Here is a 17,916-nt window from a genome sequence, read left to right as displayed (position 1 = left end):
GTACAAGGAAGGAGATAATAAAGATCAGAGCGGAAATAAATGAAACAGAAACCAGAAAAACAATACAAAAGATCAATGAATCCAAGAGTTGGTTCTTAGAGAAGATAAACAAAATTGACAAACCTTTAGCCAGACTCATTAAAAGGAGAGAGAGAGGACCCAAATTAATAAAATCAGAAATGAAAGAGGAGAAGTGACAACAGACACCACAGAAATACAAAAAATTTTAAGAAATTACTATGAGCAACTGTATGCCAACAAATTTGACAATCTGGAAGAAATGGACAATTTTCCAGAGGCGTACAACCTTCCAAGGCTAACTCAAGAAGAAACAGAAAACCTGAATAGACTGATTACCACCAGGGAAATTGAATCAGTAATCAACAATCTCCCAACAAACAAAAGCCCTGGACTAGATGGCTTTAAAGGTGAATTTTACAAAACGTTCAAAAAAGAATTATCACCTATTCTCCTCAAGCTCTTCCAAAAAATCCAGGAGGGAAGACTCCCAAACACTTTTTACGAAGCCGCTATCACCCTGATACCGAAATCAGACAAAGCATCACAAAAAAAGACAACTACAGGCTGATATCTCTAATGAATATAGATGCAAAAATCCTCAACAAAATATTAGTGAACAGAACTCAGCAATACATTAAAAAGATCATACACCATGATCAAGTGGGAGTCATCCCTGGTATGCAAGGGTGGTTCAACATCCGCAAATCAATTAATGTGATACTCCACATTAACAAAATGAAAAATAAAAATCACATTATCATTATCAATAGATGCAGAAAAAGCATTTGACAAAATCCAGCAGCCATTTATGATAAAAACCTTTAAGAAAGTGGGAATAGAGGGATCATATCTCAACATAATAAAGGCCATATATGATAAACCCACAGCTAACATCATACTCAATGGGGAAAAGCTAAAACCATTCCCCTTAAGATCAGGAACAAGGCAAGGTTGCCCACTTTCTCCACTTCTATTCAACATAGTGCTGGAAGTTCTAGCCACAGCAGTCAGACAAGAAAAAGATATAAAAGGCATCCAAATAGGTAGGGAGGAAGTAAATTTGTCATTATATGCAGATGACATGATACTATATATAGAGAACCCTAAGGACTCTACCAAGAAACTATTAGAGCTGATAGATGAATTAATAAAGTAGCAGGATACAAAATTAATATTCAGAAATCAATTGCATTTGTATATACCAATAATAAAACATCAGAAGGAGAAATTAAAAAAACAATCCCATTTACAATTGCTCCAAAGACTATAAAATACCTGGGAATAAATTTAACCAAAGAAGTAAAAGATCTGTACTCAGAAAATTGTAAGACACTGAAGAAAGAAATGAAAGAAGACACAAATAGATGGAAACACATCCATTGTTCATGGATAGGAAGAATTAATATAGTTAAAATGTCCATACTGCCTAAGGCAATATACATATTCAACGCAATTCCTATCAAAGTACCAACGACGTTTCTCACAGAAATAGAACATATAATCCTAAAATTTATATGAACCATAAAAGACCCCAGATAGCCACAGCAATCTTGAGAAATAAGAACAAAGTGGGAGGTATAACAATACCTGACATCAAATTATACTACAAGGCTACAGTAATCAAAACAGCGTGGTACTGGCATAAAAACAGACACATAGACCAATGGAACAGAAAAGAGAGCCCAGGATAAATCCATGCCTATATGGCATTTAATCTACGACAATGGAAGCAAGAATGTACGTTGGGGTAAAGACAGTCTATTCAATAAATGGTGCTGGAAAACCTGGACACATGCGAAAAAATGAAGCTGGACCACCTCCTTACACCATACAAAAAAACAAATTCAAAATGGCTTAAAGACTTAAATGTATTATCTGAAACCATAAAATTCCTAGAAGAAAATATAGGAAGAAACTTCACTGACATTACGCAGAGTAACATTTTTACTGGTATGTCCCCTTGCACGAGGGAAGTTAAGAGAAAAAAATAAACATGTGGTATTACATCAAACTAAAAAGTTTTTTCACAGCAAAGGAAACTATCAATAAAACAAAAAGGGATCCTACTGAATGGGAAAAGATATTTGCCAATGATATATCTGATAAGGGGTTAATATCACAAATTTATAAAAAACTCACTCAACTCAACTCCAAAAAAACAAACAACCCAATCAAAAAATGGGCAGAGGACATGAAGAGACATTTTTCTAAAAAGGACATACAGATGGCAAACAGACATATGAAGAAATGCCCATCAGAGAAATGCAAATGAAAACCACAATGAGATACCACCTCACCCCAGTCAAAATGGCTATCATTAATAAATCAACAAACAACAAGTGCTGGGGTGGATGTGGAGAAAAGGGATCCCTCTTGCACTGTTGGTGGGATTGCAGACTGGTGCAGCCACTATGGGAAACAGTATGGAGGTATCCTAAAAATCTGGAAATGAAACTACCTTATGAGCCAGCAATTCCACTCCTCGGTATCTATCCAGAGAAATCCAAAACTGTAATTCAAAAATCTTTATGCACGCCAATGTTTATTGCAGCACTATACACAATAGCCAAAACATGGAAACAACTGAAATGCCCATCGGTAGATGACTGGATTAAGAAACTGGTACATTTATACAATGGAGTATTACACAGCCATAAAGAAGAAAGAAATCTTACCATTTGTAACAACATGGATGGACCTAGAGAACATTATGTTAAGTGAAATAAGTCAGACAGAGAAAGACAAATACCATATGATCTCCCTTATATGTGGAATCTAAAGAAAAGAATAAGTGAATGAACTAATCAGAAACAGTTTTAGAGACACAGAGGAAAAACTGAGGGTTGCTAGATGGGAGGGGGGTTGGGGATAAGGGGGAAGGTGAGGGGTTTAGAAAACAGTTGGTAACCACAAGATGGCCACGCGGTTTTGAAAATTAATTTGGGGAATGTAATCAATAATGTTGTAAAGCTTTTGTAGGGTATCCGATGGACACTTGTCCCATGTGGGAGACCACCTCAGGGAAGATGTAGATGCCTGATCACTGCACTGTACACCTGAAGCTGAACAATAATGAATGCCAACTATAATTTTATATATATATATATATATACATATATATGTATAAATATATATACGTATATATATGTATGCATATACTTACAAGAAGCAGAGTACAGCATTAGGACTAGAGACATTGGAAATGTAATGGCTCTGTGTGATGTCAGAGGGATAGTGGATGGGGGAAAGGGGGGTTCACACAGTGTGAGGGAGATAAATGATAAACGTCTAAGTATCTTTGCCCTGTGTACCTGAAACTAATTAAACAAAAAGAAAATAGAAAAAAAAAGCGATAAACATAAATAAATAAATAAACCTAGACAAAGAGCTTATATCTTTCACAAAACTACTCAAAATGGACCACAGACCTAAACATAAAATGCAAAACTATACAATTTCTAAAAGAAAATATGGAAGAAAATCTAAGCAACCTTGGGTTTGGCAATGACTTTTCACATAGATCATCCAAATCACCATACATAAAAGAAAAAATTGGTAAGTTGGACTTCATTAAAGTTAAAAACTTCTCCTCAATGAAAGACAATGTTAAGAATGAAAAGACAAGCCACACACTGGGAGAAAATATTTGCAAAACACATGTTAGATTTTAAAAACTTGTATCTAAAATATACGGAGAACTCTTAAACTCAGTAAGAAAGCCCCCCAACTACAAAATGGGCTAAAGAACCGAACAGACTAAATAAGATATATGGGTGGCAAATAAGCATCTGAAAAAAATGCTCAAATCACCTCACACGTGTTAGAATGGCTATTATCAAAGACAAGAAATAACAAGTGTTGGCGAGGATGCGGAGAAAAGGCAATCCTTGGTGCACTACTGGTGGGAATGTAAATTGGTGCAGCCACTATGGAAAATTGTATAGCGGTTCCTCAAAAAATTAAATATATATCGTGTGTGTGTGTGTGTGTGTGTGTGTGTGTATTATTCACATTATTCAGCCATAAAAAGAAAATCTTCCCATCTACAACAACATGGATGAACCGTGAGGGCATTATGCTAAGTAAAATAAATCAGAAGAAGACAAACACTGTATGATCTGACTTATGTGGTATCTTAAAACAAAAACACCTCGTACTCATAGGTACAGAGACCAGACTGGTGGTTGCCAGAGGAGAGTTGGGGGATGAAATGGGTGTGAACGGCACAAACTTCCAGTTATTACATAAAATAAATAAGTCATGGGGGGTGTAATGTACACCATGGTGACTATAATCAATAATACTGTATTGTATATTTGAAAGTTGCTAAGAAGAGTAAATCTTAAATGTTCTTATCATAAGAAAAAAAGTATTACTATATGTAGTGATGGATGTTAACATGACTTATTGTGGTAAACATTTTGAAATATATACAAATATTAAATTATTATCTTGTATAACAAATATAACGTTATATGTTATATTTCAATTAAAAATGATATCAACATCATATGTCACTAGGGAGTTGTAACTTAAAACAAGGGACTACCATACCACCACACACATATTAAAATAACTAATATCCAAAACACTGGCCACACCAAATGCTGGAAGGATGTAGAGCAACAGGAACTCTCATTCATTGCTAGTGGGAATGTAAAGTGGTAGAGCCACTTTGGAAGACAGTCTGGTGGTTTTTTACAAAGCTAAACATAGGCTTACCATACTACCCATCAAAAGCACTCCTAGGTACCTCGTCAAATGCGTTGAAAAATTATGTCTACATTAAAATATGCACACAAATGTTTATAGCAGCTTTATTCATAATTGCCCCAAACTAAAGGAACCATGAAGTCCCTATGAATAGGTGAATGGATAAGCTAACTGAGGTACCTCCATACAATAGAACAGTATTTACTAATAAAAAGAAATGAGCTATCAAGCCATGAAAAGATGTGGAGGAATTTTAAATGCATGGTGCTAAGTGAAAGAAATCAGTCTGAAAAGGCTACATACTGTATGATTCCAACTATGACACTCTGGAAAAGGCAAAAATATAGAGACAGTAAAAATATCAGTGGCTTCCAGGGGCTGCAGGATGTGGGAGGATGGGGGGCGGGGGGGGTTAGGGATGAATAGGTGGAGGGGCAGGGCATTTTTAGGGTGGTGAAACTATTCTGTATGATACTGTAATGGTGGATAAACATCATTAGACATTTGTCAAAACCCATAAAACTGTAAGACACAAAGAGTGAACTCTAATGTAAACTACAGACTTTAATGTATCAATACTGGTTTATCAATTCTAGCAAATGTACCACATTAATACAAGATGCTAATAATAGGGAAAACTGTGTGTAGGGGGGAAATAATATGGGAATTCTATGTATTGTAATCGCTCTGCTTCATGTTTCTATAAACCTAAACTCTTTAAAATATAAAGTCTACTACTAATTTTCCTATAAAGCACACTGGGGCCTTGCCAAATACAACTGGTATTTAGTATAGCCTTAATCTGAAGTACAAGTGATAAACGTAGAGCAAGTGATAAATGTAGAACTCATCAGGTTGAAGCATAATAAAATGGGTAAGTGAAGAACAAAATTTACAAATTTTAATTATCACTAAACAGAAGGAAATTCAATTTTTCTTTTTTCAATAGATTAATATTCTAATTTATTCATTTCAATCTCTTCACACCTTGACTACTATTTCAAATCAAATTTAGTTTGCTGTTTAGAAAAAGTAACATTATGTAAGTTTATTTGTAGTACTTTCTGGGCTGTTACTTTATTGTTCCCTAATGCACTTGGTGGATTCAATTTAATCTCTATTATATAATTATATAATCTCCTTCAAGCTATTATGCCTTTGAGCTCTGTAATGCCAAAACTGAGGCACATAAACAAGCTGTGGTAACGATGGAGACATTGTTAAATTCTTAATCTTCAGAAAAGGTTAAATTCTGCCCCCTAGTGAGTTCCTAAGGAATTTCATAAATAATTCATTGATTTCCAGAGCAGGTTTAAATGTGAAATGCATCACTTGTAAACAAAATCAATAATTTTTCCAAAATTACTATATAAATATATTAATTTACACAGAATGTTTATATTTCTATCCCTTTTCAGAGTTCTATAAGGTAAGCCATGGTGATCTGTAATGGTAACACTGATCCAGAAACCACATGGTTCCATTTCCACCCCCTTCCTTTTCGGCTCTGGCAAGTATTATATTATTCCACTGCAATGGGAAGAATACAGGCTTTGCTATCAGAAAGATCTGAGTTCCAATACCTTCTGGCATTACTTTACTTAGCCTTTTCCCTCATTCCTAAAATGGGGTTAATTAATTATACTTTATAATAATATGGTATTTATGATGATTAAATGAGATAAAGTATGTCATGTATCTAGCACTTAGTATTCTGTATCAACGGTTAGTTCTAGTTTTTCTCCTTCTCCTCCTCCTCTCCCTCCTTCTTCTCATCTACTGACCTGCTCAAACCAAGATGATATTCTTCCTTCATCTAAACTGTTGTCATTATTCCATTTGGATGACTCATAAAAATCCCAGCTTCTTTAGCAATTCACTACACTGGTCATACCCTTGACCTTGAAATCACTGGATACTGCTCCACAACTGAAATCCCTAAAATATACTACCTCATTCTCTGCACCCTCTCCTACTTCCAGCCTCCATTCCCTTACTCTCTCTTGAGACTCTAATTCCAGGGCCCTGCCGCACTACCTCCCTCTTTTTCCTTCAAATCTAAGAGCTCCTCCTGGTTTCACTCTGAAGTCGTTATCCAGCCTAGATTCTACAGTGCATAATTTGAATTACTGCTTTGTCTTTCTGCAATACCAGCCCATTAAATCTAATCTTGAGCTAGTCCAACCATTTGCTTTCCCCACAACTACATCTCCATAGCTGAACACTACCAAAAACGACACAAGTAAATTAGTACCAGCATACATTGATGATACATCACCCTATCTCAGCAAGGCTTTGAATGCTGTGTAACAACCCAGGATAGTTCCTGATCAGTTTCTCCCATTCCACACCTTTCCCAATCTCCTCAAGCCTCTTATACTTTACTTTCAGCTGAAGATAAAATATATATCAGATCATGTCTCTCATCTGTTTAAACTCTCCAATTTCTCTTAGAGTAAGAGCATAATGAGTCCTTACAATTGCCCACATAGCCCTACATAATCTCCTCCCTTTCCCTCTCTGAGTGCATCACCTACTCTCAGTCTTCTCTTTGCTCACTCTGCTCTAGCCACAGTAGCCCCATTGTAGTTCCACAAAGAAGCTAAAAAGGCTTCTGCTTTAAAATTCTGCTTGGAATACTCTTTACAATTTAGAATGGCTAATTCATTTGCTTCCTACAAGTCTTTGTTCAAATGGCACCTGCTCCACGAGGCCTACCTTGACCATCCTATTTAAAATTGCAACACTGCTTCCCAATCATCCCCTTCCTTCCAGCCCTGACATCCCTAGCTTCCTTATCTTGCTCTGTTTGCTTTTTTTCATAATGCTTACCTTTTAATATCCTATATAATTTACTTATTTATTACACTTACTTTGGCCCACAAAGACAGAGTTTTTTGTTTTTGTTTTTTTCTGGATTTGTTCACTGCTGCATCCCAGGTGCCTTAGAAGAAAGGCTGGCTGGCACACAGGAAGCACTCAATAAATAGTTGCTGAATAATTAGATGAAGTGAACCCTCTCTTCCCTTTAAAAATAAACCAAAGTTATGAGGGGTGAATTTTCTCAACTTCAGCCTTCCCCCCTCAAAGTTACCTGCATCTACACCCATCCCAGAATCCATTAACTCCTTCCTCAGAAAATGAACTGTCCCTCCATTCAAAGGCCAGTCCTCCACTTGTGTTCTAGAGCTAACCTCTTCCTGTCTTTTCTAAGACTCTGCTCAACCACATTTTCCTTGTATTTCTTTACTGCTATTATCTTTCCTGCATTTCAACTGCCTTCTCCTTTGGCTTCTTTCCTTTAGCATACGAATATGCCATTGAGAAAATAGGTCCCTTGTTAAAGAAGGAAATTGAAGAAGATACAAATAAATGGAAGCATATACCATGCTCACGAACAGGAAGAATTACCATCATTAAAATGTCCATACTACCCAAAGCAATCCATAGATTCAAATGCAATCCTTATCAAGATACCTATGCCATTTTCCACAGAACTAAAACAGATAATCCTAAAACTTATATGGAACCACAAAAGACCTCGAATAGCCACAGCAGTCTTGAGAAAGAAGAACAAAGTTGGAGGTGTCACACTACCTGATATCAAACTATACTACAAGTTTATAGTAATCAGAACAGCATGGTACTGGCATAAAAACAGACACATAGATCAAAGGAACAGAATAGAGAGCCCAGAAATAAACCCATACCTATATGGTCAATTAATCTATGACAAGAATATACAGTAGGGTAACACATACAATGGGTTAAAGACAGTCTCTTCAATAAATGGCACTGGGAAAACTGGACAGATACACACAAAAAATGAAACTGGATCACCTTCTTACACCATATGCAAGAATAAACTCACAATGGATTGAAGACTTAAATGTAAGACCCAAAACAATAAAACTCCTAGAAGAAAACATAGGCAGTAAACTCTCTGACATTGCTCTTAGTAATATTTTTTTGACATATCTCCTCAGGCAAGGGAAACAAAAGAAAAAATAAATATGGATAATCAAATTAAAAAACGTATGCACAGCAAAGGACACTATCAACAAAATGAAGACTGGCTGGCACATACGAAGAAGATATGGGAAAAGGTATTTGCCAATGATACATCCAATAAGGGATTAATATCCAAAATATGTATGAAACTCGTATGTATCAACACCACAACAATTCAATTAAAAAATGGGCCGAGGATCTAAATAGACATTTCTCCAAAGAGGACATACAGATGGCCAATAGACATATGGAAAGATGCTCAATGTCACTAATCATTAGAGAAACACAAATAAAAACCACAATGAGATATCGCCTCACTCCTGTCAGAATGGCTATCATCAATAAATCGATAAACAACAAGTGTTGGGAAGGATGAGGAGAAAGGGAACCCTCATGCACTATTGGTGCAGCCACTGTGGAAAACAGTACGGAGGTTCCTCAAAAAATGAAAAAATAGGACTATCTTATGACCCAGCCATTCCATTTCTGGGTATTTATGCAAAGAAATCCAAAACACTAATTCAAAAAGATAGATGTACTCCTATGTTCACTGCAGTGTTATTTACAACAGCCAAGATGTGGAAGCAGCCTAAGTGCCCATCAATAGACGACTGGATAAAGAAGATGTGGTAAATATACACAATGGAATATTACTCAGCCATAAAAATAATGAAAAATGTTCACTTGCAACGTGGATGGATCTAAAGAATATTATGCTACGTGAAATAACTCAGACAGAGAAAGACAAATACCATATGTCACTTATATGTGGAATCTAAAGAACAAAATCAACGAACAAACAAATCAGAAACAGACTCATAGATACAGAAAACAAACTGATGGTTGCCAGATGGGGTTGGGGATGGGGGGAGGGTGAATAGGTGAAGGGATTAAGTACAAACTGGTAGTTACAAAAAAATAGTTACAGGATGCAAAGTACAGCATAGGGAATATAGTCAATAATACAGGAATAAGTATATAGAGTGCCAGGTGGGTACTAATGAAGGGGATCACTTAGTAAATTACATAAATGTCTAACTACTATACTATACACCTGAAACTAATATAAAATAATATTGAATGCCAACGGTAATTGGAAAAAAAAGCATTTATAATGTTCAAAAAATAAATTTGAAAAATAGGTCCCTCTGTAATATCGACCCGATTTCCAATTATCCTTAAAAGGATTTTAAGGATCCACAGTTCAGTAGCAGTAGTTCCCACTGTAATTTCTGATTTACAGAGAAGAGCAATCATAGAGCTCTTCAGGAATGCTGGGGCTCCCCTCACATATTTACTTCTCAGAGTCATGGTGAAAGATATCTCTTCTGGACCCTCCCAAGGTGGGTGAGCAGGCCTTAATGATAAATCCACTTCACCGTTCCACTCTCCCTAATAAGCCTTTGGATCATTTCCTCTACGGTATACCAAGGCAGGTATGGCATTTTAACTTCATTTAGCTAGGTCACCTTTTGGTCCATACTTCAGCCAAATGAACAAACTGTTAGAGCCCTTTCTAACTCCTCAAGCTACAACAGTGAATCCAGAATCTCTGCTTAGTGGTCCTATATCAATAAATTTGGCCTGATCCAACTTTATTTTCCTTCCACCATTATTCCACACCCTTAATATTCATTCCCACTATATTCCCCAGATTTATATCTGTGTAAATCAGAAAAAATCATGCAGTTTTTAAGTGTGCAGTACATTTCCTCATGGGTCACACTTTGTAGCTGACCCTTGAGGGCCTGCTGGGACTTGAGTCTAGTTATAGGTCTAGGAGCAAGGGTGAGTGAGTGGTACGCGTAGTTCCTGAGGACAATCAGCAATGTCTTGCAAAGCAATTACTTCTGGAAAGGCCATTACAGGTTCTTCAGGCAAAGTAGGGTTAAATTCCTCAAACAGGAGTGAAAAAACTGTTTCTACTGGCAAAGAAGACTGATCAAAATTTAGGGGTTCAGTACACCATTCCAAATTTAAGGATCTCATTCCTTCTCAATTCATGCCCTCATTTTAACAGCAGACACCCTATTAGATTGGGAATTCATTTTGCATTTTCAGTCACCTTGCAGGATGAAACTGGGTTTGGTTTCAGTAATCTCAGCTCTGTGGTTACAAGAGAGAAGCATTTCTTTAGAGAAGATACAGACATTTTCAGGTCAATTATGTACAGCTTGAGCTGGGAATTTAAAGATCTAAGCTTAACCTATTATTTCCCCACTTTTTCCAACACAGTTAGGAGCAACCGGTCTCATTATACTTGTTAATTTGATAAAAATGTTTTAAGTCATCAAATACATGATGATACACAAAATATCACCATTAGATACTCCTACTCAAATACTTATAAAAGACCCTGTCTCTACTGTCACATCACACCCTGGACTATCAGTGCCCTCTGGAAATAATCATTAGTGCCTTTAAATTTAATCAGATTCAGGAACCAATTCCAGAAATACCATAAGTAATTCAGGAAACTCATCCTTAAAATTACGTTTCTCTAAAACCACTCTCAGTATCAAAATCTGAATCAGATAGGGTTCTCCAGACATACAGAACCAATATAAAAATATCTATATCTATACCTAGCTATCTCTCTTTAGATAAACATATATTGCTATCTATTAGAAATCTATTAGATTATTTATCTAAACAGATAGATATAGATTTATCTTAAGGAATTGGCCCATGCATTTGTGGGGCTAGCAACTCTGAAATGCGTAGGGCAGATTTGCAGGCGGGGAAACTCGGGCAGAAACAAATACTAGTCTGGAGGAAGAATTGTTTCTTCTTGAGACACTTCAGTTTGAAATTTAGGCCTTCACTTGAGTGGATTAGGTCCACCCACATTATTGAGGGTAATCTCCTTTACTTAAAGTCATTTGATTGTAGATGTGTTAACCACATCTTCAAAATACCATTACAGTAATACCTAGATTAGCATTTGACTAAATAACTAAGTACTGCAACCTAGTCAAGTTAACATAAAACTAATAGACACACGTATGTACTACTAAACGTAGAGATTTCTCAACCAAGTCTTATTTTCAACCATAGAAAAGACCTTTTAAACAAGAATATCTTATGTACTCCAAAAAGGCAGTAAATTTTTAGTGAGGGCACTTTGTGAGGGGACAAGAGGGATAATCCTTCCTCCAAAACTTATTGGATCAGGCCTGATCACTGCACTGTACACCTGAAGCTGAAGCTGAACAATAATTAATGTCAACTATAATTTTATATGTGTATATATATATATATATATATATATATATAAAATTACAAGAAGCAGAGTACAGCATTAGGAATAGAGACAGTGGAAATGTAATGGCTCTGTGCCATGTGAGAGGGGTAGTGGATGGAGAGAGGGGGGTTATCACTGTGTGAGGGATATAAATGATAAATGTCTAACTATTACATTGTTTTATGCACCTGAAACTAATTAAAAAATGTTAAAAAAAACAAAGTCAATCAGAAATATCTATTTTATTTCTACATTCTAAGAATACACAATTGGAAATTAAAATTAGGTATTTGTCAACTTTTTGCAATTTGTTTTTCCTTCTAAATAAATGTTCACTGGTGTACTTAAAAACAAACAAACAAAAAACGACTTATTGGAGAAACAAACTTTCCATAAACCACCTCTTTCCTACCTCCAAGAACATCATTCTTAGGAAGCTATAACATTGTATCTACATTTTTAACACAGTGTTTATGTTTCAAAAATGTGATTTTCAACTCTACAACAGAAATCACACTTTAAAATTACAAGTCAGAGTGAGCTCACTTTGAAAATTAATGACTTTAAAAAGAGGGATGGTATCTACTGAATCTGTTGCTTGACTTGACTCTGACCAAAAAAAACCTTACAAATTACTATTTTATTTTCTCTCACTGATGAAGTATAATCCAAACCAGAAGAAATCCAAACCAGACAGGGTGAGCAGGTGAATAATGGGCCAAATAATCAAAACAGCACATAAAGAAATCTTATAAATGGGTTGAAATAATTCCTGTCTGTCCTTATTAAAAATATTTTTTAAAACTTTTCTTGGCAATTCATTCATTCAATAAACATCCACTATGTGCCAGGCACTGCTGAAGACACCTGGGTTACATCCCTGAACAAAATGATGATCCTGTCCAGATGTATCTCACATTCTAGCAAGATAACATCTTTGTCCAGCTATTTGCTCTCTGAACATAATAACCCAAGCATAAGAAGTATCAAAACATTTTCTGAAAATCTACTATATGTCAGTCAACTTCCAGTTCTGAGTTTGGCCTTCCAGCAGGCACTATTTCAATACTAGCATAGAGTCTGGTCTCTGGAGCTAGACTGTCTGAGTCCACATCCTAGTTCCACTAATTCCAAGCTGCATGACCTTGGCCAAGTTATTTAATCTTCATGTATAAAACAAAAATAATCATACTACCCCACTGGATTATGTAAAAATTAAATGAGTCAAATGTGTAAAGCACTTAATCAGGCATATAGAAGGTATTAAAACATTAGCTATTACAATTTTAATTCAATTTCCAGAAAACCATGCAATAATGGGGAAAATAATACCAATGGTAACTTTCAAAACATTTTTATCTGGTCCATTTACCCTCTATTATTACTATCTGCAAGAGTTCTATTCTCAACTGAATTTACATGATTTCCAGTTAAGTTTTATAAAAACTACAAAATGTGAGCTCTATATATCTCATGCACAACACTAACTCATGGTGGAGTTTGTATAAACACAGAGTTAAGAAGCTTTTACTCTAATGAGAAAATTTCTTGAAAAGTCAAAATTACTCATTTTTCCTGAAATTACAACTGCAATTATCTCAAGAACTTTGTCATCAGAACCAGCAAATATGGGTTATGTAATTCCCTAGTTCTAATGCCTGGGTGCCTAAATAGTACATTCAATTTCGTACGTTTGCAGTTGTCAATATTCATGAACTGAAGTTCTCAACCTAGGCTCACTGCATATAATAAAAATACAACCAGTCATCTGAAATTGATGGCTCATCCTCATTTGTTAAAAATCGGATTCATTCTTGGTCCAAAGTTTATAAGGGGTCAACAAAGTCAAAATGGTTAATGCCCACATTTTAGAAGTAACTGGATTGTAAACGTGCTGCAAATATTGCCTTCCCCAAAGTGAAGTCTACTCATTAATATAACTATGCCTACTGACAAGTAGGCAGGCTAGTAAAACATTTTCAAAGTTGCTTTTAAAGGGATCAATTTTGGTAAAGAATAATGCAGGATGGACTGTATATCTGATCACGTTTTTACACCCTTAAGGTGGGTAAGTGCTAAGGCACAACATAACGTTACTATGTACACACATCAATTATCTTAGTCCACAGGTACGGTTTTTACCCTAATGTCAGGAAGAAAGCATTGAACTATGGAGCATTCCGTTTCAATACAGTAGGTGCCTTCGACTCTCCAGTGGAAATCGGGGGGGGGGGGGGGGAGCGGGGGAGAGGAGAGGGCGATGGACAAAGAAAGTGTCTCCCCCAACCATCCCACACAGAATTCTACACCTTGAGGCATTTCTCAAGCATAGGTATGGGCTGCCCCTTTCTCCAGAATCTGACAGCTAAGAAAGGTCTCCTTAGAGGAAGGTATGGCACGGCTTCCCAAATACGGCGATGAGGAATGACCTGCCGGCCCCTAAAGAGAAGGTACCTTGTTGCTCATTCTTAAAACAACTCCGAGAGCAGGAGCACCCAGGCCCCTCCTCATCAGACTTCCGTGGGAGGGAAGAGCAGAGGGTGAAAGGTTACAGCAGAAGGCAGGATTTGCCAGGACACTGGCCCAACAGAAAAGGGCGGAGGTGACCTCTTTCGGCAGCAAAGGGTGGCGGGGCGAGTGTGGATGACCCCCGCCTCCCCACCCACCCCGCAGGCGCACCCCTGCCACAGCAGTAGTCGGTTTCCCGCCCGGGGTCTGCTCCCCAAGGTGCACCGCGTTGAAGGTGCCCTCACCACCCCTCCCGATGTCCCTTAGAGGTCTTGGGCCCAGGTTACCTCTTAGGACGTTGAGGCCGCCGACGCACAGGCCGGACGACACCTCCTCAGATACCACGGCGGTGTCACTCAGCAGAGTGACCTGGCCGAGCGATGACCACAGCGCTGGACCCCGCGGGACTCAGTGGGCGCTCGCCTCCCCCCAGCCCCAGCCCAGCCAGCCGCGCCCACTAGCAATGTGCTCGAGACCGCCCGTGAACGCTCTGTGCGGCCCTCAGCACGCCGCTGCGCGGCACCACGGGACTCGTAGTTCCGGTGGGAAGGTGTGCGACGCTCCACTCTCTGCCGAGGGCGGCATCACGTGAGCAGCACACGCCCCGGAAATGGCGTAACAACGCACGCGTGGCGTGGCGCGGCTCGCCGCTTCCGCAAACAGAACCGTGGGTCCCTGTGTCGGTGAGTGTGGTGGCTGGAGCTCCAGCCTTCCTTTTGTCTCTAGGTCCTCCACCGCAGTCGAGGTGGAAGGGCTGTATCAGGCTGCACCCCAGGGCCTCGCTGAGCGGGCTGGCTAGGGAGGAGGTGTCAGATGAAGCGTCTGTGTGTCTTGAGCTGAGGATTAGAAACCTGGGCCGGAGGTTTAGTTAAGAGCTAGGCTGCGTCAATGACGGAAGAGGATGAACTTGGCTGAAGAATTCCCTTCTTGCTTGTCGCATCTTCTTGGGCCCCCGGGTTGACCCCGTCTAACTGGCGGGTTGGGGCGTAGAGCTTGTCTAGCTTGAGTTTAAGCCTGGCGGCCCTGGCGCCCTACTCGGTTGTTCTCTGAGAAACAAATGACTGAGATGTCGCTTGCCTCAGAGGTGTGACTGGAAAGCCCGACCGAAATGCCTGCTTTATCATATCCATCTCGATGCCAGTGGACTCTTCCCTAAGCTCCTTCCTCGAGGATTCTGAAGGGAGCTCTCGTGTTTGGAGTTTATTATTCCTCTTTGACGCTAGGTTTCAAACATTCTTACCCAGCCATCGTTTGGAATTCTCTGTCGTTTATTCTGACCGAATTGATTGTTTCTATGACATCTCATCTGTGGAAACAGTTACTTATAAATAAAATTCACACCTATTCCCAGTACTAGTTTCAGCATTAATTACTGCTAAAGATGATAAACCATATTGGTCTACTTCAATGTAAAACCTCTTTCTGTTCCTTTGGGAAATAAATGACAGGAGACGACAGGGATTTGATAATTCCAAGGTCCGTTTTACTAGGTAACCATTTTAAGTAGTCATTCTGCGAAATACTTTTTGGGTGATTTTTTTCCCCTCCTCTAATTCAGCTCCTCCTATTTTGGCATGTTTTGGTATTTTGTTACCTCAAACCTTGGGTAAAGTTCATGTCCCTTGAAACCCTTCCCTGTCTATAATGACTTTTTTTTTTACCCATTTCCTTAAGCAACTTTATTTCTTATTCCATTTTTTTACTCAAAAGACTTTTACCCTCTTCATAACTTTCAGATTCTGAATTTACTGAATCTAACTGATTTTTGTACTTCTGTTCTCCATTTGTTTTGAATAATACAGCCTAAAGTTTTAATAGTGGTATATAATAAGCTGTGAGTTCCTTGAAGACAAATTTCACACAGTGCCTCATTGAGCGCCTCTGTTGTAGAGGTTCAGTAAATTTGTTGAATGATAATAAAAGGATTACTGTAAGAATTCCTGTCGACTAAATAGTTTCCTCTCCATCCCATTTTATACATAGGCCTAAGGGCATTTGAAAGAGACTTAATGGTCATTAAGTTGCTGACTGAGTCTTGAAACTTCTTGTCCAAAGACATTGCCACTTTCTTCACTTTCTACCTAATTCTGACGCCTATTACAAAATAGGGCTCTCGGAAGTCAACTGTAAGTTCCCAGACATTTCCTGTAATTGGTGCCCCTAGTATCTCTGATTTTTTTTTTTTTTCAGTATCTCTATGCCGAAAGAAATACCTAACAGTGTAACTTACAAGTAGTTTAGTGCAAAGAATTTAAGTATTTATGTCCTAACAACTTTATTTTAGAAAATAACACACAAATTGAAAGAAAAAATATTTATGTTTAACTCTTAGTTAACCACAAGTCCTTACTAATGGAATCTGTACACAATGTTACGTACTGAACAGCTAATCAAGTCTTGAAACATCACTAGTTCCATTTCCTGTTTAACACTCATTTTCTTTGGTACCACAAAAATCTCAGCTACACAAAGTTATGATGTCATTGAAAGTGATGTAATATACTCAGTTGAAACTGTGCTCTACTTGAAGTTGTATCTGTGATAATCTTCCAGATGTTAGATATCATTGTGGTTCCTATAAAGTTTTTCAATATCCTGCTGTGTCTATGTGAGTTAGAGTGCCCAGCACACAATTTGGGAACCAAGGCTACAGAGTAAGGATCAGAATAGAAAAGGAACTTGTATACCCCCACTTCATTTGTCAGTTTTAATATCAGTAGTGACTTTTATGGATAAGATTGTGGAAGTGTTTGGGGATTATAATTAGTACTACCACATTAGCATATTCAGAAATTGATTTTAATATATATCAACATTATTTTCAGTAGTCTCTATAATGAGGTTTTCTAAAACTACCAGTTGATTACTGAAATGAAATTGCTTGCTTTTGTTTAAAATTGTTTTAAAGTCTTAGCATTAGTGGTTTATAAGTAAAATCAAATTTTTGCCATTTCAGTGTTAGTTCATGAAGTTGTACCATCTGTTTAAGTAATCCAAAAGGGAATATTCTCCAAAAACAGGAATATAAAAAGATCTCCCTTGAAGAGATAAACACATCGAAAGACTCAGAAACAGATTCTTCATTCAGTATTAATAAAAACACAATCACTCTTGGGATTGGGCTTTCTGAAACGGTTCCTACCTGTGGGCAAGTAGACACACCAAAAAGGAGAAAAATGGAGTTTGCAGATGGTCTTATAAAGGAAAGTTCTAGTTGTGGAGAAGACACTCCATCCAAGAAAAAAAAACTTCATACTGAAATTGTCTCAGAGGAAAAAGGTTCTGGTGATGATGAAGGCATTTCAAGGAAAAGAAGAAAGGAAACTGATGATTTTTCAAAAGATGAAGCTTCTACTGGATATGGCACTCAGGAAAGGAGAAAAATAGACCTGGAGGATGTTCCTGAAAGGCAAAAAGTA

The 17,916-nt window shown here is 37.7% G+C and overlaps 2 protein-coding genes across 3 annotated transcripts in view; one reads left to right on the top strand and one right to left on the bottom strand.

The window, feature by feature from the left end:
• The window catches only part of MIMS1 (mitochondrial inner membrane scaffold 1), a 41,174-nt gene extending 26,149 nt beyond the window's left edge, over positions 1-15,025 (bottom strand). The window contains exon 1 of the mRNA XM_019718711.3: positions 14,785-15,025. The gene's annotated coding sequence lies outside the window, so the exon portion shown is untranslated. The remainder of the gene's footprint in view (positions 1-14,784) is intronic.
• A 72-nt stretch (positions 15,026-15,097) lies between these two features.
• RNMT (RNA guanine-7 methyltransferase) overlaps positions 15,098-17,916 on the top strand; it is a 32,690-nt gene continuing 29,871 nt past the window's right edge. For both annotated transcript variants that reach the window (XM_019718710.3, XM_019718709.3), the window contains exons 1-2: positions 15,098-15,180; positions 17,454-17,913. In XM_019718710.3, coding sequence (XP_019574269.1) covers positions 17,674-17,913 — 240 coding nt within the window. In that variant the 5' untranslated portion in view covers positions 15,098-15,180; positions 17,454-17,673. The remainder of the gene's footprint in view (positions 15,181-17,453; positions 17,914-17,916) is intronic.

This window comes from Rhinolophus sinicus, chromosome 4 (assembly GCF_057876585.1).
Source record: "Rhinolophus sinicus isolate RSI-liver-muscle chromosome 4, RSI-T2T, whole genome shotgun sequence".
Lineage (NCBI taxonomy): Eukaryota > Metazoa > Chordata > Mammalia > Chiroptera > Rhinolophidae > Rhinolophus > Rhinolophus sinicus.
The sequence above is the reverse complement of the archived record's forward strand: the minus strand, read 5'-3'. Positions and strand labels throughout refer to the sequence as shown.